Source organism: Rana temporaria, chromosome 3 (genome assembly GCF_905171775.1).
Source record: "Rana temporaria chromosome 3, aRanTem1.1, whole genome shotgun sequence".
Lineage (NCBI taxonomy): Eukaryota > Metazoa > Chordata > Amphibia > Anura > Ranidae > Rana > Rana temporaria.
In genome coordinates this window covers 97,502,713-97,526,466 of record NC_053491.1, presented here as the reverse complement: position 1 = coordinate 97,526,466, position 23,754 = coordinate 97,502,713, and the positions used below count along the sequence as shown (strand labels likewise).

The window sequence follows — 23,754 nt, the reverse complement described above, 5'->3', positions numbered from 1 at the left end:
TTTCATTTTTTTCAGTGTTGTCACATGAAAAGATATAATAAAGTATTTTTTTTTAAATGTGAGGGGTGTACTCACTTTCGTGAGATACTGTGACTACAAGCTAGCTTCAAAAAGACAGAAAAAAATAGGAGTAAAGAGAAAGGGTGGGAAAAGTACCAATGAAAGTAAAGGTAATTGTGAATGAGATTAAGAGAGAAAAAGGAAAGGATAGGGAAGAAGGGGCTGAAGAATACCCGGGCAAAATCTATCTATTCTTAAGCCCCATACACACGGTATGACAACAAACTTCAAAATGAGCACGTTTTCAAAAAAATCCTACCGTGTGTACGCTCCATCGGACAAACTTTTTCGGTTTTCATCAGACAAAAGTTCGCTCTGCAAACGGACAAACTTTTTGGCAACAAAAGTCCTATCGTGTGTACAGAAATCCATCGGACTTTAGTTCCGAAGTACAAATATGCATGCTCAGAACCAATCTTAAAATCAACCAACAATAGCAGAAGTTGACCAAAGGGTGGCGGTAAAGAGCAGAAAATAGCAGAAAAACCATGTGATGTTGGGAAAGTTTTAGGAAAGTTTGCAGAAAAGTCCTGCTGTGTGTATGCTATGGGTGTGCCCGGCCAACTCCCTTCGAACAAAAATCCACGGAAAAGTTTGTTTGAAGTCCTACCATGTGTATGAGGCTTTATGATGACATTATACTACCTCAAGATAAGTTTAAAGTTCTTTTCAAGTTAGTTTCAGAATATTTTGAAAACTTTGATTGTCTATAATATCTGCACACATGCTTCTAATTCTGGGGGAATCCTAGTTTGGCCTCCCATTTCGCTATGTATGGTTTGGAAGAGAGGTTGGGGAATACAAGTGTACAGCAATGAAATTAGCTCTGGACTGTGCTGGTAATCCTGACATTAGCTCAAATGATCTACAGGTGTTGCAAGATTTCTGTGTTTTGACTGCTAAGGATTGAGGGCCAAATCCACAAAGGGATACGACGGCGTAATTGCTGTAACGCCGTCGTATCCCTGTTCCTAACTATGGAACTGATCCACAGAATCAGTTTTCCATAGTTGGGCAGAAGATCCGGCATGTGTAAGGGACTTACACTGCCGGATCTTAGGATGCAGTACCGCATCCGCCGCTGGGGGCATTTCGTGTCGAAATGCCATCTCGGGTATGCAAATTAGCACTTACGGAGATCCACAAAGCTTTTCAGCTTCGTTTTTTTCTCCGTAAGTTTTAGTTTGCATACGCAAAATTAGGGCTGCTTTTACATGTAAAAGCAGACCTTTCTGTCCAGCGACGCGATTTTTTTAACATTTTGATTTTTTTTTTTTTTTCGCCGTATCTTTTTTTTTTCCCGACGCAACTTTATTGACCCGTCGCAATCCACAAAGCTCGGCGTAACGTAATTTTGCGCTATGCACGTCGAGAAAATGACGTCACGAGCATGCGCAGTACGGCCGGCGCGGGAGCGCTCCTAATTTAAATGGGAATCGCCCCCATTTGAATAGGAACGCCTTGCGACGGCGGAATTTAAGTTACACAGCCCAAAATTTCTAGGTAAGTGCTTTGTGGATCGGGCACTTAGGTAGAAATTTTAAGGCAGTGTAACTTAAATGGAAAAAATTAAGCTAGGCACGATCTTTGTGGATTTGGCCCTAAATTCCTGATCTAAAGCTATTAGAAACCTTTCAGTGGTAGGAAGCCTGTGTGTCAGTAAAAAATTTGAATAGTTTTATGCCTGTATGTCAGTAATAAATTAGAATAGTTTTTATGCCATCTAAAGAATAGAATTTGTGTCAATGTGTATATTACTGCAGTGAATCCAGGGTCTGAATGATGCAGGAGAGAATACCTGGAGATAGGTTATGCAACAAAGACAAGAGTGGGAATGATTAAAGTTTATTGTGTGTGGCCAGGTAGTTTGTGGAAAATAATTTGTCATTGGAATCAGTCAAGAATATACCCAGATATTGCAGTTCATCAGTAGTCCGTTAAAACTCAGTTGTCATAACATGTTGAGAGTTTGAAGAAGGGAGGGAGATTTTGGGTGCTTTTTTTTTTTCAGTTTTTTGATGTTATGTGTTAGTCCGGACAGGTTAGTGAAGGTGGAAAAGGTATTAATCGGTTTTAAAGCAAGATAAGGGGGTTGGTCAAAGAGGGTTGAGCGTTGCCTTCTAAAAGACACAACCTATGGGGTGGGCCCACTGATTCAAGACCCTGAATATTGGGGTTGGTTATCGGTTGAACCAAAAGCTTTATTACTAGCACTAATGTAGGGGGGATGAAGGGAAACACAGTCTAGTGCCATGCAGGATGTTAAATTAAGCTGATTTAAGACCAGATTATCTCACAAATGCTTTGGTAAAAAAAAGGAGCTCCAATTAGGAAAAGTCCCATTTACATAGCACTTGAAGCAGGTATGGCCAAGAACAGAACATGTAAGGAACTATTAATGCATAATCCTTTTATTGCTTTAATATAATACCACATAATTGGGAATATTAATAGATTTTGGAAATCTATGAATATGTTGCAGTTTGATAGAGGAATAATGTTTACACATAATTATTTTGATTATTTTTGTTTTATATTCTAGAACTCAAACATCAAAAAATTGGATGGAGAAATTTACAGATTTTCCTGCCCTCTTGACAATAGAAAAGCGAACGTTGTGGTCACCAACAGGTTTGTTTATTTAATCTTCGGTTGACGTATTTGAATTAAGACTGTGGTAAGTATATTCACTTGACAATGAATATACATGGGCTTCTATGGCTATTGTTATGCCATTGGTTATGTTGCCTGAACGCAGACATTTTGGCAATGAAAACTTTTTGGGATGTATTATACAATGTTGATATCTACCTACAGCCAGGGTGAGTAAAGCCCCCCCAAACCAATGCAAGCTACGGTCACTGCATCCAATACAAATAAGGCCTAAGATGACATATTATACATCTGCTTTTAACCAGAACAATGCCAGTCAGACATTGGCTCATCCTGCCACTCTGTAGAAGCACTCTCCTACTGGATTATATTGGCTGTGAAAATGCAATTTTTCTGGTCTAAGGCAGTTTTACTTTATTGAAAAAAACTTGCAGGCAGATGAGATCTAATGGAGGCTGAAGATGTGACCAACCTACTAGATGACAATAGCATACATTCTATGTAGTTTGTGCAATTACTTTTCTGTTTTCTGCATTTTTTTGAATAGGCGAATCATGTCTGTGAAGGAACTGGAGATCTTGGGTCATAGGAGCATAGATTGGGATTACTCCTTTGAGGAGTTTGTCTGTCCACCCAAAGTGGAGGAGAATGCACTGACTTTATCAGTCAAGGTATATGTAACTATTCACTTGTTTGGGTATTTGGCAGTGGAATTTGGAAGTAGAAACATTCGTAGATAAAATGCACTCAGGCAGGTGATGTGTTGCCCAAAGTGTAGTAACCAATAGCATGCAGTCAGTGCAATCTTTTTTGAATGATGTTGATACCCACCACAAAGTGCTAGTTTTGATAACTGTTCACTTCCTTTATTTTAAAATGTCTTTTAAGACTAATACACCTCACTAATCGATCCATGACTGCTGCTCCTCTCTGCCAATCTTTTCACTGGCTTCCCCTACCCCACCGTGTAGAATTCACAGCGTTGCCCCCATCTACATCATCAACCTCATCTGCAGATATCGCCAAAATCGTCCCCTCCGCTCCTCCCAGGACCTCCTGCTCTCTAGCTCCCTTGTTACCTCCTCCCATGCTCACCTTCATGACTTCTCCAGAGCCTCTCCCATCCTCTGAAACTCCCAGCCCCTACCCTGTCCACTTTTAGGAGATCCCTGAAAATTCATGTATTCAAGGAAGCCTATCCCACACCCACCTAACAAGCGTCCCCAACAACCTAATCAAATTATTCTCTGCGGCTATTACCTTTTGTACCATTACCTCCCCCCCCCCCTTTTTTTAGAATGCTCTATATAAATCGTGTATAATAATAATGTGTTTTTCATGCTCTGTCCTTTATACATTATGCAAGATTAGCAATCATGAGCTACAATGTTTTATGTCACACAAGTCCTCTGTCCAAGAGCAGGAACCACAGATGTGTGCAGACTACTGCATTAGGGTGTGCACCCCAAACAGAACCTCAAACACACACGCACACACACGTGCGTGTGTGTGTGTGTGTATACAGTGGGGAAAATAATTATTCCCACAGACTGGCTACAGTATGTGCTCACGTAGTACACAGATTAGTCCTGTCAATTTAAGAAGGTGCTCCCAACGACAACTCATTATGTGTATAAAAGCCTGTCCACAGAATCTTTCTTCCCTTTTAGCCCAGGTTCACACTGGTGCGATTTGACATGTCAAATGGCCTTTCAAATCGGTGGCTTTTGCCAGAAATGGCATGGTCCTAATCGGTGCAACGCTGCACCAATTTTTCAAAAAGTAGTTTCTGTACTACTTTTTGCGATTTCTCTGTAAACGCGGCCGAAATCGGGACGGCATTTAGTAGCAGATTTGACATCGGCAGAAGCAGGGGGTGGGCATAGGCACTGGTACAGGCAGGGGAGGGGGAGGAGGACGCAGGAGATCTGCATATAGCCGGCTGCGACTGACAGAATCACGCAAATGGACCACAGTGTCAGGGCTCAACAGCCATGATTATGGCATATCCAGACAGGGTGAGCCAGGTTTTTTAGGGTATACAGGGGGACATATAGCACAGCACAAGCGCTGTGCTGTTTAATATGCTTTAAGGGAAAATTATCTTTTTTTTTAGGGGGGTGGGGGTTAACAAACTCTTTAATGTGCTGATGTGCTGCTTCTTGAGCCACTCCTTTGTTGCCTTGGCAGTATGTTTTTGGTCATTGTAATGCTGGAAGACCCATACATTACCCATCTTCAGTGTTCTGGCTGGGGGAAGAGCGTTCTCATCCAAGATTTTACAATACATGACCCCATCCATTGACCCCTTAGTGCAGAAAAGTCAGCCTGTACCTTAAGCAAAGATACAGCCCCAAAGCATCATGTTGCCACCTTCGTGCTTGACTGTGTGGATGGTGTTCTTAGGGTCATAGTCAGCACTTTTCTTCCTCCAAACACAGCAAATCTAGTTTTGGTCTCATCTGACCAAAGCACTTTCCCGCAATCCTCCTCTGAATCATTTAAATCAGGCATCACTAAATGGCGGACCATAGTCCGGTTCCAGACCCAGTAACCATCCTATACAGACTGCAACCTTGCCAAATAGTTTGCTGTGTGTCCTCTCCCTGCCGCCACCTTGCCTGCCGCTGTCACAATGTTCACAGCATGGGAGGCGCAGCAGGTCTGTCCCTTCCATAACATAACAAAAAAGAAGGTAGCGCTGCGCTGTAGGTGGGGGATGGGAAAGGTGTGTAGAGGAAGTAGGATGGTCTGTATGTGATTATTGCAATACAAACAAAATAGCATCAAAAAAGCACCAATAGTGTGATACCGTTTTTAAAAGATTTATTTAGCAGAAAGAATACAAACGGGTACTCACATGGTTTAAGATAAAATCAGGCATATAAAACGAGGGAAAGTAGTTCGCCAATGTCACCTCTGGTACCTCTCAAAGGACTCCTGAGGAAGTCACGTATAGTGACGAATACGCGTAAGAGTCCACCGAGAGGTACCGGAGGTGACGTTGGCGAACTACTTTCCCTCGTTTTATATGCCTGATTTTATCTTAAACCATGTGATTCAGTAGGCATGAGAAATGAGGCAAACGACAACGTTCCCAAAGTTATGTCTCATACTTTGACAAGACATACGTCTGCCACATCCTGCATTGTTCCAGTTCTGTTGTCAGCATGTGAGTACCCGTTTGTATTCTTTCTGCTAAATAAATCTTTTAAAAACGGTATCACACTATTGGTGCTTTATCCCTCTGGGTGCGAGTCATTGGCCATCCTGAGACGTGACCACCAAGAGGGACCTGTGTTTCCTTGAATTAGAGTCCATTTGGATAACCACCCATACAGATTCGTTTGGAAAGTTTGCTTGGATCTATATGCTGTTACCTTACAGCAGTAAGGTAAGGGGACATCCTCATTCACCCTGAAGGGATCACTGGATATCCATCCTTTTTTTCACCTTACATGTTGGGATCTACACCAGCACCTTCTAATTTTGGACTTTTATTTTTGGACTTTTGATTATCATTTATATTTCCGTTCTTATTATTAAGCTCTGCTGCATGGACCTTTCAGCTTAGCCTATCCCAGCCACTTGGGTGTTGTGTGACGCACATTGTATATCTATATTTGCATTTTTCATCACTTATCTTATTGTTTATTTCACTTTACCATATAGAGTTCATGAAGTTATCTATTAGCACTCATGCATAGAAGTGATACACTTCTGTCAGCCAGTCCACTGATTATTTTTTGATGCTATTTTGTTTGTATTGCTATAATCACATACAGACCATCCTACTTCCTCTACACACCTTTCCCATCCCCCACCTACAGCGCAGCGCTACCTTCTTTTTTGTTATTATCCTATGGTCTGATGCACCTTTCAGTGCTGCAGCTGTACCCCCCCTTTCTTCCCCTTTCCCCTCCCCCCCATCCCCTTTGGTAGCGCGGTAATACCCACTCCTTCCCTTCCATAACATAGCTGCACTCCCCCCTTCCTCCCCACACTGCCCTACCTTATTCACACAAGATGTAAGGGTTCTGTGATGGGTCAGTTGTGTGATGGGTCGGTCTGTGATGGGGTTCTGAGATTGGGGGGTTCTATGATGGGTCAGTCTGTGATGGGGGTTCTGTAATCTATAAAAGGGGGATGTGATATGAAGGGGAGGCTGAGGACACTGATGTAAAAGGGGGTCTGTGATGTGAAAGGGGGACTGAGGACACTGACGTAAAAGAGGGTCTGTAAAACTCAGGTCTCTGAAAGGGCAATAGAAATCAATTGTTTTCTATGTGTCCTGTTCACACTGCAACAGCACCCCTGAGTTCTGAGAAGTGCGAAATGCATACTGTTTCTATGTGCCGCAACTGGGCTGCGGTGCATAAAAACGAATAAATTGTAATTTTGACATTTGGATAAAGTTGAAAGAAAAAAAGGATAAAATGTGATGTGTGGTGGGCCCGTGCTGTGACGTGCAGAGGTTGCTGTGATGTGGAGGATCTGAGTCATAGCACCAATATGACACTCAGACCTCCCGTAGAAGAAAATGTTTCTGACCGAACCCCTGTGAATTTTAATTCAGTATCCCTGATGTATATGCTCATTGGCATGACTGTACATGTGCCTTCTTGAGGAGGTGGGACTCGCCTTGTTTGGAGGAAGAAATATGCTGACTGTGATACTAAGAACACCAATTATACAGTCAAGTACAGAGGTGGAAATATGACTTGGGGCTGTTTCTCTGCTTAAGGTACAGACTAACTTTGCTACGTTGAGGGGCCAATGGATGGAGCCATGTATTGGAAAATCTTGGATGAGAACCTTCTTCCCTCAGCCAGAAGACTGAAGAAGGGTCATGGATGGGTCTTTCAGCATGACAATGACCCAAAACATATCGCCAAGGCAGCAAAGGACTGGCTCAAGAAGCACGTTAAGGTCATGGAGTGAGTGGCCTAGCCAGTCTCCAGACCTTAAACCTATAGAAAATTTATGAAGGGAGCTGAAACTTCGAGTTGCCAAGTGACAGCCAAGAAACCTTAAGGGTTTAGAGAAGATCTGTAAAAAGGGTGAACCAAAATCCCTCCTGAGATGTGTGAAAACCTGGTCACTAACTACAAGAAACGTCTTACCTCTGTGCTTGCCAACAAGAGTTTCTCCTCCAAGTACAAAGTCATGTTTTGCTTTTGGATCGAACACTTATTTTACTCCCTGAACTGCAACTCAATTTATAACATTTGTATCGTGTTTTTTCTGGCTTTTTGGTTGATAGTCTCTATCATTTAAAATACACATATGATAAAAATTATAGACCCTTTGTTTCTTTGTAAGTGGGCAAACTTACAAAATTTGCAGAGGATCAAATAATTATTTTCGTTTCTATGTATGTCTGTGTGTATATATATATATACCGTATTTATCGGCGTATATCACGCACTTTTTTGCCCTGAAAATCAGGGCAAAATCGTGGGTGCGCGATATACGCCGATACCCGCTTTCCCGCGCCGAGTTTTGAATACTGCGCCGACATATACCGAGCGCAGTACACTCGGGTATAGTCGGCCAGTCTTGGCTTCTTCCGCGGTCACATCCTGGATGTACAGGACGTAAGCGCGACAGTTGCCGAGCCTGCCCGAGTGTACTGCGCTCGGTATATGCTGGCGCAGTATTCAAAACTCGGCGCGGGAAACGAGCGGGAAGGACGCCGAAGAGGACGCCGGACCCGCCAAAGAGGACGCCGGACCCGCCAAAGAGGACGCCGGACCCGCCGAAGAGGACGCCGGACCCGCCAAAGAGGACACCGGACCCGCCGCAGAAGGACACCCGAACCAGCAGAAGGATGCCGGACCCGCCGAAGAGGACACCCGAAGCTGCAGAAGGACGCTGGACCCGACGAGGCCGCCGATGGACGCCAGGCAAGACACCAAAACTGTAAGTACAAAAATAACTTTTTTGGGGGTCACTTTAGGGGTGTGCGTTATACCGCGATAAATACGGTATATATATATATATATATATATATACACACACACACAGAACTCTGTATACATTGGAGCAATGTATACAGCGATCCAGCAGGTAGAAAAAGCAGCCAGATCAATAAGTCAAAGCAGCACATATTACACTCATTACATTTGTTGAGCACACGGTTTACGACTTGATTTCCCCTTTGTTAACCCCTTCCCAGCCAGTGTTGTTGGCACTGTCAATGTACAATATTGTCACTGATCACAGTATTAGTTTCACAAGCGACATCAGTGTCCGTTCATGACCCTCCCCAGGCAGTGTCTGTTAGCGCCAGATTTCACACCACCCTATAACAGTCACACTATAAGTCGATGATCCCCACCATTACCAGTATAGCGTCTATAGCTGCCTAAATATCAGATTATATACCAGAGTTTTTATAGACGCTATACATTTTTTGCATTTTAAAAAGCCATTTGCATACCGCCCAAAAAAATACCTACCTAAGCCCCAGCCTTCAACACTTTTGAGAGCTCAAACTCACATGATGATGCACATGATGAAGCCCTGGCTGGCACACAGAGAGATTAGGTTCCCACACCTATGGCAGAGATACCTTAACTGCTTAGCAACCGCACACCATAGATTTACTGCAGCAGGGCGTGCCTGATACACGATCTGACAGTTCTGGGGTGTGCATCATCGGCGACTCACTCCCAATGTGATTGGACACAGCGGGAGCCAATCAGCGGGTCCAGCAAACACGATGTCTGCCGGGACCCGCCGATCGTTCAAGAGAAAGGCAGAAGGGCAGTCTGCCTATGTAAACAAGGAGCTGCATGTCCATATGCTGCAGTGGCAAACAGTAGTTTAGTCATTCACAGATCCCCCCCCCTGCTGTAACAGTAGGGGATGCTCAGGAGTTGAGGGGGGCAGGAGCTTAATCATGTTATGTGGTACACCCTAATGACCCAGACACACGATCTGAAAATCGGAGGAAAAATACAGCTTTTGACATGATTATACAATAATTGGATCGTTAGTACAGAGCTTTCGAGAGACGATCACGAAAATTCATCCGAAATTATTTAATCGGACAAGCACAAAAATGTTCCTTGTACGATACCAGATCGTACGATTTCCGTTCGTCAGTATAGTTGTCGACCGAAAATACAATACAATTACATTACAACACATGACATCACTTTTTTCGTGACTTTAGTAACCTATTCAATTTCTACTTGTTAAGCGAAAAAAGTCGGACTAACTGTCATCCGATTTTTGGATCGTGTCTGCAGGCCATAAGTGTAGGTGTAAAATTTTTAGGAAGGTGAACTTATCTTTGTAGAGCATCTCCTTTAACCACTTACGGACCGCCCGCCACAGGAATACGTTGCTACTTTGAAGAGGAATAGCGTTGTTATGGTAGTAACTAGCTACCATAACCCCCGGTACCCTCTTCAAGAGCGGGCAGTCCGTTTTCAGATAAAAGTAGTCTGCGACGGAGATCACTTTTATCATTCCTCAACCCTCATCCCCCCCCCCCCCTGGTGCCCTCTGCCGCTTACCGGAGCCGTCGGCAGCGGCGGAGGCGATCGCATGCTGGGTATGGAGGCGAGTGAAGGGAAGATGACCCCCACCTGTCTCCATATCATTGCAGAGCGGAAGCAACGTCAAAACATCACTTCCGCCTAATGTTCTTAAAGGGACATTTTTTGTTTTTTTAAATGACATAATGATAAAAAAATATTTATTGCATTTTAGCCTAAATATGAGATCTGAGGTCATGCTTTTTTTTCTATTAAAAGGGGTGTAGTTTGAACACCCACATATGAAAACGGTGTTCAAACCACACATGTGAGGTATCGCTGCAATTGTTAGATGAGAGCAATAATACTAGCCCTAGACCTCCTATGCAACTCAAAACATGCAACCTCTAGAATTTTTTTAAACGTCGCCTATGGAGATTTTTAAGGGTAAAAGTTTGTCCCCATTCCACGAGCGGGCACAACTTTGAAGCGTGACAGGTTGGATATCAATTTACTCGGCGTAACATTATCTTTCACAATATATAAAAAAAAATTGGGCTAAGTTTACTGTTGTCTTATTTTTTAATTCAAAGTGTGAATTTTTTTATCCCCAAAAAAGTACGCTTGTAAGACCGGTGCGCAAATACTGTGTGACAAAAAGTATTGCATTGACCACCATTTTATTCTCTAGGGTGTTAGAAAAAAATATATATAATGTTTGGGGGTTCTAAGTAATTTTCTAGCAAAAAAATGTTTTTAACTTGTAAACACCAAATCTCAGAAAAAGGCTCGGTCCTTAAGTGGTTTACTATAACCAAGCTGAACCTGTTTCAAAGGAAAAAAATTCACTTTTTCTAGATATATGTGTACAGTTTATAACTGCATTGTATATTCTATTTTGACCTAGACTGCTTTCTCATTATTACACAGAATATAAAACAGATGGCCACAAAGCTGAGGCTAGCAGGGAGTGGCCATTTGAAGTTGATTATATATGTGCCCATTTGGCTTTTTGTACTTGGAGTACCCCAACACCATTGCTGCACCCTCAGCCCATTACCAGTGCTATAGCTTGGGAGTTGATATCAAATTATTTGACAGAACTGGGACTTCTTGTTGGTCCTATGGTACACCATACCAAGGGGGCTTACTGTACCCCACCACTGTAGAACCAGGGGGACTTAAAGCTGAACTAAAAACAAATTAATTCAGATGTGACTGATGATTTTTCATGTTGTTGCTGCAACTTTTTTGTCAAATCAGAGGCTGCAAGAGGCGACATCACTGTATTATTTCATTTTAATAGAAAACTAGTTGTCCTCTTGGCTAAGTTGTTTGGCAGATTTGAATCACAATAGTGGCTAGACAGAATTACAAATCTTTTGGCAGACGAGACCTATCAAATGTGTCTACTTTGTGTGTTCAGTAATATGGCTTTAACCCTTTTAGTACCAGTGTGGTTTTTGCAGTTGTTCTGCACACATGTTTAAAAAAAAATTAAAAATTGGGCCTGAAGATTACATTAAGCCCCTTGGACATGTGCAGAACGGACACATTTATTTTGTTTCGAGTATATTCGTTATGTTACTAATTTAGATTATTTTTGTTTTTGGAATTTGTTACGTTTATTAATTTTCTAACAAATTTCAAATTTTTGAAATGATTAGAATACGAATCAGTCGAAAATTGATTGACTGATCCAAATTCTATTTGAACAATAGCTGGTTACTAAGGAGTGGCCCAGCAAGTCGGCTGTGTCCTTAACAACCAATGACTCAGCTGTCAGCAGGATTCCTCACTGATGGCTGAATGTAAACAAAATAATTGCTGGCAACTCAAAATCTGGGTCTGGTATGGATTTTAAGTGGAGCCCCATGGGAAAATAAAAAAATGGTGTGGAGACCCCCCAAAATCCTTACCAGACTCTTATCCGAGCATGCAGGCCTGTAAAGAAGGGGGGGCGAGCAAAGCAGCCCCCTCACCCCATGTTAAGGGCATGTGGCCTGGTAGGGTTCAGGAGAGGGAAGTGCTCACTCACCACCCCCCCTCCCTTTCCTGGCTGCATGCTCGGATAACGGTCTGGTATGTATTTTCAGAGGACCCCACACCATTTTTATTTTTTTATATTGTGGGGTTCCCCTTAAAATCCATACCACCACAGTTATTTTCTACGTTGTTAATGGCCAGCAATTGCTTTGTTTGTATTCAGCTGTCAGGAAAGCCTTTCCAGGAGAGTGAAGGCTGTTACAGCTGCACTGTTGGGTGGGGTATATAATAATGCCTATGGTTTGAGAATGGGATGCCCAGCAAGCTCAAAAAGGTTTATAATTGGGATGGTCCAGCAAGCTCATATAGGTCAGGTGTCCTTTATTTTGTTGTTGCTGTTGAGCCTTTCACTGCATTGGCCCTTATGACTAACCTATAAATCCTAGCTTACCGGTAATAATTTGCCTCTTCCAGAATGTAACATTATTGCATGTTCTTACTACATTGTAAAGACCCCTGATTTTCAATGTAATTACTGGGTACCAACAATAAATTCTAGTTCGTTTCTACTAAAGTATCTGTGCCAACAGCTTGGTTCATTGCCTATCCTTTTTTTTCACAGGACAATGGTATAACAGTCTTCCAGAAGAAGGAAAACAGAAGTCGGGAAGTTCAAAAAAGGATTATGCTCCAAGATAGTGCGACTGCCCAGGTACATAGCTACTTAATTATATGCTTGTCAACCGATGCATTTCTACACACATACACATTCTTGCCTGATATTTTATTCAGTTTACTCCAGTGAGTTTGACTTATTATTATTACTAATTAAGTCCTGCTGCTTGTGCCTTTTTGCTGTATACCTTTGCTTGATATTTGATTCAACCTGTGGAAATGTATTGCATAGTTGTCAGTGATTTTTTTTTTGTTTGCTTTTTTTTTTTTTTTCAGGAAGTCCTCAAAGCTTTAGATGAAGCACGCTCATCTCATCAACAACACACATTAGTGAGGCAAAAATCTGAGAAGTTTATCAAGCAATTCAGCAACTAACATAGTGTTATTGTTAGTAATTTTGATATTATAAACCTAAAATTCAGATTTTTTTTCCAGGACGCATGTGGTTATCTATGCTGTCTTCCTATTACCCCTTACATGGTATATATGGACCTCTTCTGCATTTTTGGAGAGATTGTCCTCTCTTGACAATTTGCATTATTATGAGAGGCTGTGTCTATATGTAAATTTGCCTTGTGGATTGTTTCATTTAGCAATTACTTTGTACTGTGATTTGAAAGTCAAAGTTGGCTCATACATATATTTTGATATTCAGATTGGTTCCGTTTTTTTCCTTTTGTTTTATTGAAGAAAGCACTGCCATAATAAAAAAAATTGCATTTGATAAAAAAATATATATATTTTGTGTGTTGCTAGGGTCACATAAATCATCTGTTCTCCACAACTACCACTATGTACTGTATATTCTAGAACTTGAGTAGTGAAAAAGTTAAAATGGAATTACTATTTGAGATAATAATCTGTCTTTCCCTAGACATGGAAATTAGTAGCACTGTCTTGTAAGGTCGTAGTAAACAATTGCACAGACATTCAGAACATAATTTTATAGTAATTTCCATCACAATATTCTTGCCACCTACTGCAGCTATCCTTTTGGTCACCAGTGTCATCCAAGACATACGTCTCTTACATACGTCTCAACCAAAACCGAAAAAATTTGGTTTTGGTTGATCAGTAAGCAGTTGAAAGGCACAACAGTAATTTGCATGTGCAATAATTGATAGCAACCAATCAAAAAAAGTTCAAGCTACATTAAACAAACTGATTTGTTGCTGTTTGCAGTCTCACCTTGCAGATTTTTTTGCATACATGTTTGACTTTGCCCAACATTAATGTGGAATTTGGAACTGTATTGTAGTTCTTCCTTATACTAAAAAATAAACTCAACGTAAAGTCAATACTTTTTTTTAGGTTTTTGATAGAGTGGAGAGGGACTGGAGCTCTTGTCAGTTTTTTTTTTTTGCTGCTTGTGCCCCTGCCCCCCCCCCCTTTCTGTTTGTCCTGTTTACCATTATCAAAAGTAAAAGAAATCCCACATTTTGGGTTGTCCTCAAAAAGGGGATATAGGAGAAATCATCCAATGTGGACACTAGTTCTGATGAGCTGGGAGGCCCCAATGGATTCCCTTATTTTGCAGGGATTTGCTCTCACTTCCTGTTTTGGTTACATGACAGGAAGTGAAGGTAAATCTCTGCAATGGCACACAGTTTGCAAAAAAAAATGGACAGGAGTTATAACTCCCCCTTGCTTTTTTCAAAATTAAAAAAAACTTTCTGTCTGTAGTTTAACTGTAAAAACTGAATAACTGAATTTCAAGAATACAAACTTATGAAAATGTTCTGTACCCTAAAACAGAAGGTGGATTAGGGCCAACATTCTGGTACTAAAAGATTTATTTTGAGGTGGGTATAATTAGATGCATATAGAGAAATTACCAAGAGGCATAACGAAGGACAACATATGAAAACAGCATACAAAAAGTAAACATTCCCCAAACAATATAAAAAAAATATTATGGATATCAATCAAGGTAAGCAGAGGCAGTAGCATTCCGTGAAAGCTGCTATGGTTTTGAATCGAGAAGATTCAGGATAAAGTATGCTGGCTGGAGATAATGTGTAGCATGTCAGTTATAAGAATATGTTTTGTGCTTACACCATTTGCCTTCCATCTGATAAAAAGCCAAAGAAGGGGGGCCTAGTGCTCCTGAAGCTTTCATTTTTTGTAGTCACTGACAGCTGTCACTAGCTATAATTTGTGTGTTCTACAGTCAAAAAAGGAAAATCTTATTCCCAAGCCCACCACTCTGAAGAACCCTTCACAACACTCCTGTAAGACATATTGTGTGACAACTAAGCTTTTCATTAGGAGAAAACGTTCCTGTAAAATAAGACCGTGAGCTGTCTAAACTTTTACATATCTGCTGAACTTCTGCATGGAGCTATTGCCGAAAATGTTGATTTCCACAATATATATCAATGCTATTTTCCTTTAAAAACAAAAAAAATGTAACCGCCTCAATGCAGTTGGGAGCTACAAATAGGCATGACACATATTCTAACTCTCTCTCTAAATCAAATAAAAAACAAAATAATAAAAAAATGGAGCAGCTAACACAATATTGTTGGATACAATGGATTTAATAGAAAATGAGGTGTAGTGCTAAAATAATACAAAAAAAGTTCTAATTAATCACTCCAATATATTGCAATTGAAGCATGGATCCATTCCAGAAAATCCAGGGAAAAAGAGAAGATTGAGTGTAAAGGGAATAGGAGAGCCGCCACCAGCACTCACACACTGACCCTTGCCGTCAGTACATGGGTAATGCACATATAAGATATCCCAAATCAAGGAACATGGAAACTCTCAATTCACCAGATGATCCCTCTCCCAGAAAGATCTTCCACTAGTCCTCTCTCCACGGACCAATCAAATTTAGGTATGATCGGATATCAGCAAGGGGTTACCCAGAGCAGCGAATGACATATGTACCCTTAAAGGGGAACCCCACTTCTAAATTTAAAAAGGAACTTGAGGGTCTTGTGGGGGAAGGTTATCAAACTAAAGTTATATCCAAAAAGAAGAAAGCCTTCCAGATCACAAGAGCGCCGAAAGTCCTGGTAATATACTACTTACCGAAGGTTCATAAAGATCCTATTTGCCCCCCTCGAAGACCCATAGTTAGTGGTTTGGATTTCATCACTTCCAGGGTGGGCAAATATATTGATCATTTCTTGCAACCCTTAGTTACTAAGACCCCTTCTTATTTAAGGGATTCCACCCAAGTTATTAATATACTTCAGGAATTGGAATGGAAAGATACCTATGTGTTTGCCACCGCAGACGTATCTTCACTTTACACTATTATTTCACATCACATGGGATAGAGGCAATTGAACATTTTTTAAATACTGATACCCTCCATATACAACAGAGATCTTTTATCCTCCGACTCTTAGATTATGCCATGCATCATAACTATTTTTGGCATGATGGTTCTTATTATTTACAGGACAGGGGGGTGGCCATGGGGGCTAAATTTGCCCCCAGTATGGCCGGCCTTTTTATGGCCAAATGGGATGAGGATGTCGTCTATCAGGAGTCCAGGTCTGAGCTGGTACTCTGGAACAGGTATATAGACGACATCCTCCTCCTATGGAATGGCAGTATTTATTCTTTGAATGACTTCATCAGTGGTCTTAATCATAATGATAGAGGAATTTCTCTTACCTATGAAACTAGTAATGTAGAAATACACTTTTTAGATCTTCGTATTAGGGTTATCGATGGCCAGGTGGTTACCTCCACATTCTTCAAAGACACAGACTGGAATGGGTTTATAGATATGAAGAGTTGCCACCACAAAACGTGGTTAGAATCTGTCCCCAAGAGTCAGTTCCTCAGGTTGAGGCGTAATTGTACGAGTCTAGATGATTTTTTTGCTGAAGCCTCAATCCTTAGAGGACGTTTTCTCAAAGGGTTATAATGCTGTAGTTCTTGATAGGGCATTAGATCAGGCCCAATTGCATGACAGAAATGACCGTTTGGTCTCTAAACCTGAGTTACAGGATGAAAATTTTAAGTTTTCTTTCATTACTGGCTATTCCAACCAACATTTTGAAAAAAGGTCATGCAAAAACACTGGAAAGTCCTGAAGGGAGATCGTGTATTGGGCCCGAATTTACCTGAGGCACCACGGGTTGTATTCAGAGGTGTGCCCCCTTTGAAGTTACAAGTTGCCCCCAACATAATTGATCCACTGAAACAGCATTCTTTTTTCCAAACCATAGGAGGCTTCTACCCTTGTGGAAGATGTCCCATTGGTAAGATTAATGCTAATAGCAGTAGGAGGACTAATTCTTTTCAATCAACATCAACTCAGGATATCCATCCTATCAAACCGTTCATCACGTGTACCATTAAATTTGTGGTCTACATGATCGAATGTCCTTGTGGAAAACAGTACATTGGGCGGACCATACGCATGCTCCATGTTAGACTTGGTGAACACGTGGCAAACATTAGACGGCGCTTCCCAAAGCACAGTCTCTCTAAACATTATGCTCGTAAGCATGATTGTAATCCAGAGGGAACTGTCTTTTTGGGCATTGACAAATTCACGTGTTAATTGGAGAGGCAGCAATATGACCAGAGAAGTGTCGCGCCTCGAAACCAAGTGGATTTACCAGGCCCAAACTTATACTCCATATGGCATGAACATCGAATGGGATGTTAACGCATTTATTAATTATGGTTAACATCCCTAGTTTCATTTCATTGATTTATATTTATATTGTTTTATTTAGCAAAATATGTTTTTATTTAAACAGTTATTTTATTACATTAATGTATTTTGATTTATGTATTCTTATTTATTTATTTTTGCGGATCCCTCACATGTTACAGTTTTTGTAAGGATAACATTGTATGGTGTCTTGTTATGTAACCACTAGATGGCGCTGGTCCTTTCAACTTCCAACCGCAATCACTCCTTCTATTCTTTATATTCATTTATAATTATTATAATTTTTTGGTTCATTTTATTAAATTGGATCGTTTTTATGGTTTTCGTTATTTTAAATAATAATTTAGGCCTATTTTCTGTGTGTTGTGGATCTTTTTCCTTGCCCGAGGTGTGAGAAATAGATCCATTAATATCCCCCTTTTATATCTTCACACTGATCTCATTAACCTCCCTGGCGGTATGATTATTTCAGAAAAAAGGTGCTGAAAGCGGTACCATTATTTGCAAGGAAATTTGGCGTTTTATACCGTAGGTCTGTAATTTTTAGGAATAACTCACTTAAATCTGACCAAACAAGAGACTAGTAGGCATCCCTAGTATGACATTTTTTTAAAAACAAAATTATAAATTATAATATAATAAATAATTATAACAAGTAATAATATAATTATAATAAAAATTATTCAATAATGTAATCAACTCAAAATCACTTAAATTTGCCCAGTTGCAGAATTGTCGCTGTCATTACTTTTATTTTTTTATGACGAATTTCCCCACAAATCGCTATCGCACAATTCTGCAAGTGATTATAATTTATTATCGCTGTTTTCTAGCTGCCCTAAAATCATTTTTGACATAAAGGAACACTTTTGGTTGCTATGGACAATCTACAGTTTGCAGGCAGAAAGAACCATTTTTAATATATAAAAGTACATGTAGGGCACTGGGCAGACCACTAGGGACAAGGGGTGTGTGTATTTTTTACATACAGTACTGTAATCTTTAAGATTACAGTGTACTGTATGTAATGTGTTTGTTTACGTTTTTGAATTTGGCGCCGTTCTCCGCTCCCGTGCGTCGTAACGTCGCAGGGAACGTAGATTGGCGGCACAGGAGGACACTGTGTGAATCGAGCGAGGTCCCGCTTGCTCACACAGCGCGGTGGCATCGCTGGATCCAGGGACAAGGTAAGTAACTTTTGTCTGCTGTTGCAGCGAGGCAAGCCAGAGTCTGACTCGGGGTTACCGCTTTTGGTATAAAAATCTCACCCTGAGTCAGACTCGGGAATACCGCTAGGAGGGTTAATTGCGGCAGTCATGGCAGATTATATATATATATATATATATATATATATATATATATATATAGACATTTTTTATCATTGCTGCGTATGTTTAACATTTGTGTCTAATGTTTCAATATCGGTGGTTTGTTTACTTCCGCCGTTTGGAACTCATCTCTGTTCTAATTCTAGTTCCTGTTGTAGAGAGGTGGTCCTTAGTGATGAAGTGTTTACTTCCGCCCGTTGGAACGCACTCCACTTTCGGTTTTTAGCTAATTTCTGCCACCTATTTAAGCATCAACGCCATGCGTCATAGTAACGCCCCTGAAACGTCGGGCATGAGGACGAAGGCTGACATATTGCTGTTGGAGGGACAGGCGAGCGCTATCTGATGGGTGGGAAGCGGTGGTCGCTTTCTTGTTACATGCTTGCTCTTTTCTTTTAACATGAGTGAGTGCATTCATACTTATCTTGACAATAAAAAAATGTATTTGATGGGATGTTTGCGCAATGAGTCTCTCTCTCATTTTCTACACGTGATATCATTGGTCTGCTATTGGAGCTGCTCTGGGTAACCCCTTGCTGATATTCAATCATATTAAAACAATAAGTGGATTGCGCGATTAATTGAACCCACAACTAGCAATTAACCTGTCTGGGTAACGCTAAAAAAGCGTTATCTTGTGCAGCATAACTGTGTGCATGCAAAAACTATTTCTTTATCGTACATCACGGAACACAGCGGCATATTCATTACTATATGGGTTATATGGAGTACCTTCAGGTGATGGACACTGGCAATCTCAAACAGGAAGTGCCCCTCCCTATATAACCCCCTCCCATAGGAGGAGTACCTCAGTTTTTTCGCCAGTGTCTTAGGTGTTGGTCATGGTTTAGCTTGCCTCCACATCCTTGGGATTAAGGTGGGCTAACCGGTTCTGTCCAAAGGCCTCAGTGCTGAAGTGGTCAGCAACCGGACCCCAAACCATTGGGGTATAGCCCATAATGCTTTCTGTCCAGAGAGATGGACTCTGGGCCCAGAACTTAGAAACCTTTGGGGGCCTAATGTTTCTGTTGCCAGAGTGCTATATGGGCCCAGGACAGTGGATCCTTCATAGGAACCCAGGGCCTGAAGGTCTAGATGCCCCACGGAGATGGGGGAAGATTGGACCTCTTGCTGTGCAAAGTCCTGCGGCATGGAGCAGGTAAGTGAAGGGGAAACTTGCGGAACTTGGTTCGCAGCAGGTTTTCTGGGGGGAGGTCACAGTGGGACATGCCTAAAGTTTATGCGCTGCATCTGGCAAGGTGAGTCACATATCTTAGGATAGGATGACTCTGTATGTATATATTCCCCATAATGGTGACCTCCCTGGTAGTATTGCAACTGGTGCTAGAAAGCATTGAAAAAGGGCCTGTGTGTATAGTGACAATTCTCTCTAAGAGAAGCCCCTGGGAATCTACTGAGGTTTCTTATGTAAAAAAAAAAAAAGCTGGGAGTGAATGCTCCTACCTGCAAGCCTGCTCAGAGAGGTCCAGTCGGTTGCTGCAGGGAAAAACATGCGGCTCTGTGGATCCTGGCCTGGACGGCAGGATCAGCCTCTGACCTCCTCGTGTGCCCCCCCCCTCCCGCGCCGGCGGGCGCGCGTCCCCGTGATATGGGCGCAATTTCGCGCCGTTTTCTGACAGGGGAAGGGCGGGCCTGTAGGTAAAAGGAAGGGGCGGCCCTTCCAAATATGTTCCCAGCTCAGTGAGTGTTGGAACTGAGAGAGGAAGGACAAGAGCGGCAGCGTGGGGCGCTGAGGACACACAGTGGCCAAAGAAGAGTATTACAGTCTTGAAAAGACTGTCCTTTACCCTAGAGATAGGTGTTTCTTTTTCAGCAGTTTTTTGGCAATACTACTAAAGGGGACAGAATAGTTTTTCTTTTTTTGGTTTAAAAAGAAAAAGAAACAAACCAGGTTAATAAGAAAGAAGGCATTTTTTCCCCAAAAAAGTTTTTGGGCAATAACTATTTATTTTTCCAAACACTGTTAAGTAGCGGGCGTACCTCGGTATTGTACCATGGCAGCCGCTGCTTTCCCCAGAGGGAGCCTTGGTGGGACCATCGGGATCTGGGGCTGGAGCTGGCACGGGTCAGTCCAACCCTAGGGTGGTCACGGACGAGGTACTGTCCACCTCTCTAAAGGAGATGGAAAACGGAATAGATCTCCGTCGCCCGAGCGTGAACCCTCAGATGAGGAGGCCCCTTCCGCAGGGGAATTGGACGACCTCTTGGACAAGGACCAAGTAGGTTCAGGGATCGAGGATCCGGGTACGGAGGAGTCTGGCGCAGCCTCCCAAGGGGAGAGCTGGTGGGTTCAAGTATTAACAGACTTGGTCCATAGGACATTCAACTTGCCAGTACCAGATCTCCAAGTATCAACGGTTTCAGCTTTTTGCTCACTAATAGCGCCTCAAAGCAATGCGGTTTTTCCGATCCATCCTCTGCTAGAGGAAGTTATGTTCCAAGATTGGACCAAGCCAGATAGAATCTTTGTACCACCTAAAAGATTCTCTGCCTTATATCCTATGGAAGAGAAATTTTCCAAGAGATGGGCAGCCCCGGCTGTGGACGCAGCCATCTCATGTGTTAACAAATCTTTAACATGCCCTGTAGAAAACATACAGGTGTTCAAGGATCCGGTTGATAAACGCTTGGAAACGCTATTTAAAACCTCCTTCACTACTGCAAGGGCAGTAGTGCAGCCAGCTGTGGCTGCAATTGGGCTTGCACAAGCATTATCGGATCAAGCTAAGCAGATGCTTAAACTTATTCCTGCCCAGCAGGCAGAAAATTTTTCGGATGTCCCTAGGGCCATACGCTTTACAGTAGATGCGATTAAGGATTCTATCCAGCAAGCGTCACATTTATCGTTATCCCTTATTCATATGAGAAGACTCTTATGGTTAAAGAGCTGGGAGGCAGAGCCCCCATGCAAGAAGCTCCTGGTAGGGTTCCCCTTCCATGGAGGACGATTCTTCGGAGAAGACCTGGATAAATACATTCAGACCATTTCAAGCGGAAAAAGTACTTTTTTGCCCACCAAGAAGAAGTTTCGGGGGCCTGCGTTTAAACGACAGTACTCCCCTGGGCAGGGGCCTTCCAATACCAAACCGTATCGACGGTCTCCTGCAAGATCAAATTTTAACAAGTCGCAGGGACAGGCCGCCGGAGGCAAGAAGCAGTGGTTTCGCAAGCCAGCAAAGCCAGCCCCCAAGCCGGCCTTATGAAGGGGCGCCCCCACCCACGAAGGTGGGGGGAAGACTGCGTCTCTTTGCAGAGGTTTGGGAGGCCAGCATTCCCGACAGATGGGTACGGTCTTCCGTGGCTACAGGCTACAAATTAGACTTCCTAAAGTTTCCTCCTCCTCATTTTCAGGAGTCAAGGGTACCAAACGATCCGAAGAAGGGAGCCGCATTAATAGCGGCATTGAATCATCTACTCTCTCAGGAGGTAATAGTAGAGGTACCAGTCCTAGAACAGGGGCTAGGTTTCCACTCCAACCTATTCATCATCCCAAAGTCCAACAGCGATGTCAGGCCAATTTTGGACTTAAAAATGGTGAATGCATACCTAAAGGTCCGCTCATTTCGGATGGAATCCGTGCGGTCAGCAGCTGCCGCACTTCAGAAGGACGACTTTATGGCATCCATAGAAATAAAAGGATGCTTACCTTCATGTTCCAATTTACCAGCCACATCAAAGATTTCTACGCTTCTCGGTGGCTCTGCGTCATTTCCAATTCGTGGCGCTTCCCTTCGGGTTGGCTACGGCCCCCCGGGTGTTTACGAAGGTCCTAGTTCCAATCCTAGCCAATCTAAGGATCCAAGGGGTCACGATCCTAGCATACCTGGACGACCTCCTAGTCATAGATCACTCGTCTCCTGGCTTGGAACGAGCAGTGGCCCTCACAGTTCAGTACCTCGAGAGGTTCGGCTGGGTCCTAAATCGAGAAAAATCAGCATTCCAGCCCACAAGGCAGTTGGAATATCTCGGCATGAGATTAGACACAGAACAACAGAGGGTGTTTCTGCCTCTGATAAGGGTCAAAGCCATCAAGGAATTAATCCTACTGGTTCTAAGCAAGAAAGAACCAACTGTTCGCCTATGTATGCGGTTACTAGGCAAGATGGTGGCCACATTCGAGGCGGTACCGTACGCCCAGAGCCACACTCGCATCCTGCAGGCAGCCATCCTGTCAGCATGGAGCAGGAGGCCACAGGCCTTAGATATCCCTTTGCCGCTCTCATCAAGAGTCCGACAAAGTCTGTGTTGGTGGTTAGACCCTCAGAATCTACTGAAGGGGAAGTCTTTCAGCCCAGTGGCTTGGAAGATAGTAACCACAGACGCCAGCCTGACGGGCTGGGGAGCAATTTTGGATGGTTGCACTCGCCAAGGTACTTGGGCAAAGCCAGAGAAGCAGTTGCCCATCAACATCTTGGAGCTCAGAGCTGCTCGACTAGCCCTCTGGGCTTGGAGGTCCAAGTTGCAGGGGTTCCCGGTGAGAATTCAATCGGACAATGCCACGGCAGTAAATAAAGGGGAAATCTATCCGCGCTTAGGATTCAATATGTTCGCTGCTGCCTCCCTGGGTAATCACAAAATGCGATTAATGTTAACTGATGCTGGTAATAGGATAATGGCGCTGCAAGTAAAATTCCACTGGATTGGTTCCAAATACTATGCAAAGTAACAAATGTTGGGTAATCCTGTTCAGGGGTAGATCCAATGTAGTGAAACTCCCCTATTAGTGAACTCAAATGGATTGCTGTTACCCTGTTTGCTGGTGCCAAAAAATATATATGGCTGCCACTGCAGTGGCTGGTGGAGAAACAAAAGAGGGGGAAAAAAACCCTGACTGAGTCCTTGCACTCGTCTGGTGCCCCAGTACTGTCGGCGTTCCTATGGGTGCTATTACTAGTGATAAATGTTGTGCCAAAATCGCATGAACAAAAAAATATAT

At 42.5% G+C, this 23,754-nt stretch overlaps 1 protein-coding gene across 1 annotated transcript in view; it reads left to right on the top strand.

Annotated features, from left to right (window-relative positions):
* Positions 1 to 13,553, top strand: part of VPS13C (vacuolar protein sorting 13 homolog C) — a 388,870-nt gene extending 375,317 nt beyond the window's left edge. Inside the window, exons 81-84 of the mRNA XM_040343051.1 lie at positions 2,603 to 2,691; positions 3,221 to 3,344; positions 12,769 to 12,858; positions 13,098 to 13,553. Coding sequence (XP_040198985.1) covers positions 2,603 to 2,691; positions 3,221 to 3,344; positions 12,769 to 12,858; positions 13,098 to 13,196 — 402 coding nt within the window. The 3' untranslated portion in view covers positions 13,197 to 13,553. The remainder of the gene's footprint in view (positions 1 to 2,602; positions 2,692 to 3,220; positions 3,345 to 12,768; positions 12,859 to 13,097) is intronic.
* The last annotated feature ends 10,201 nt before the right edge of the window (positions 13,554 to 23,754 follow it).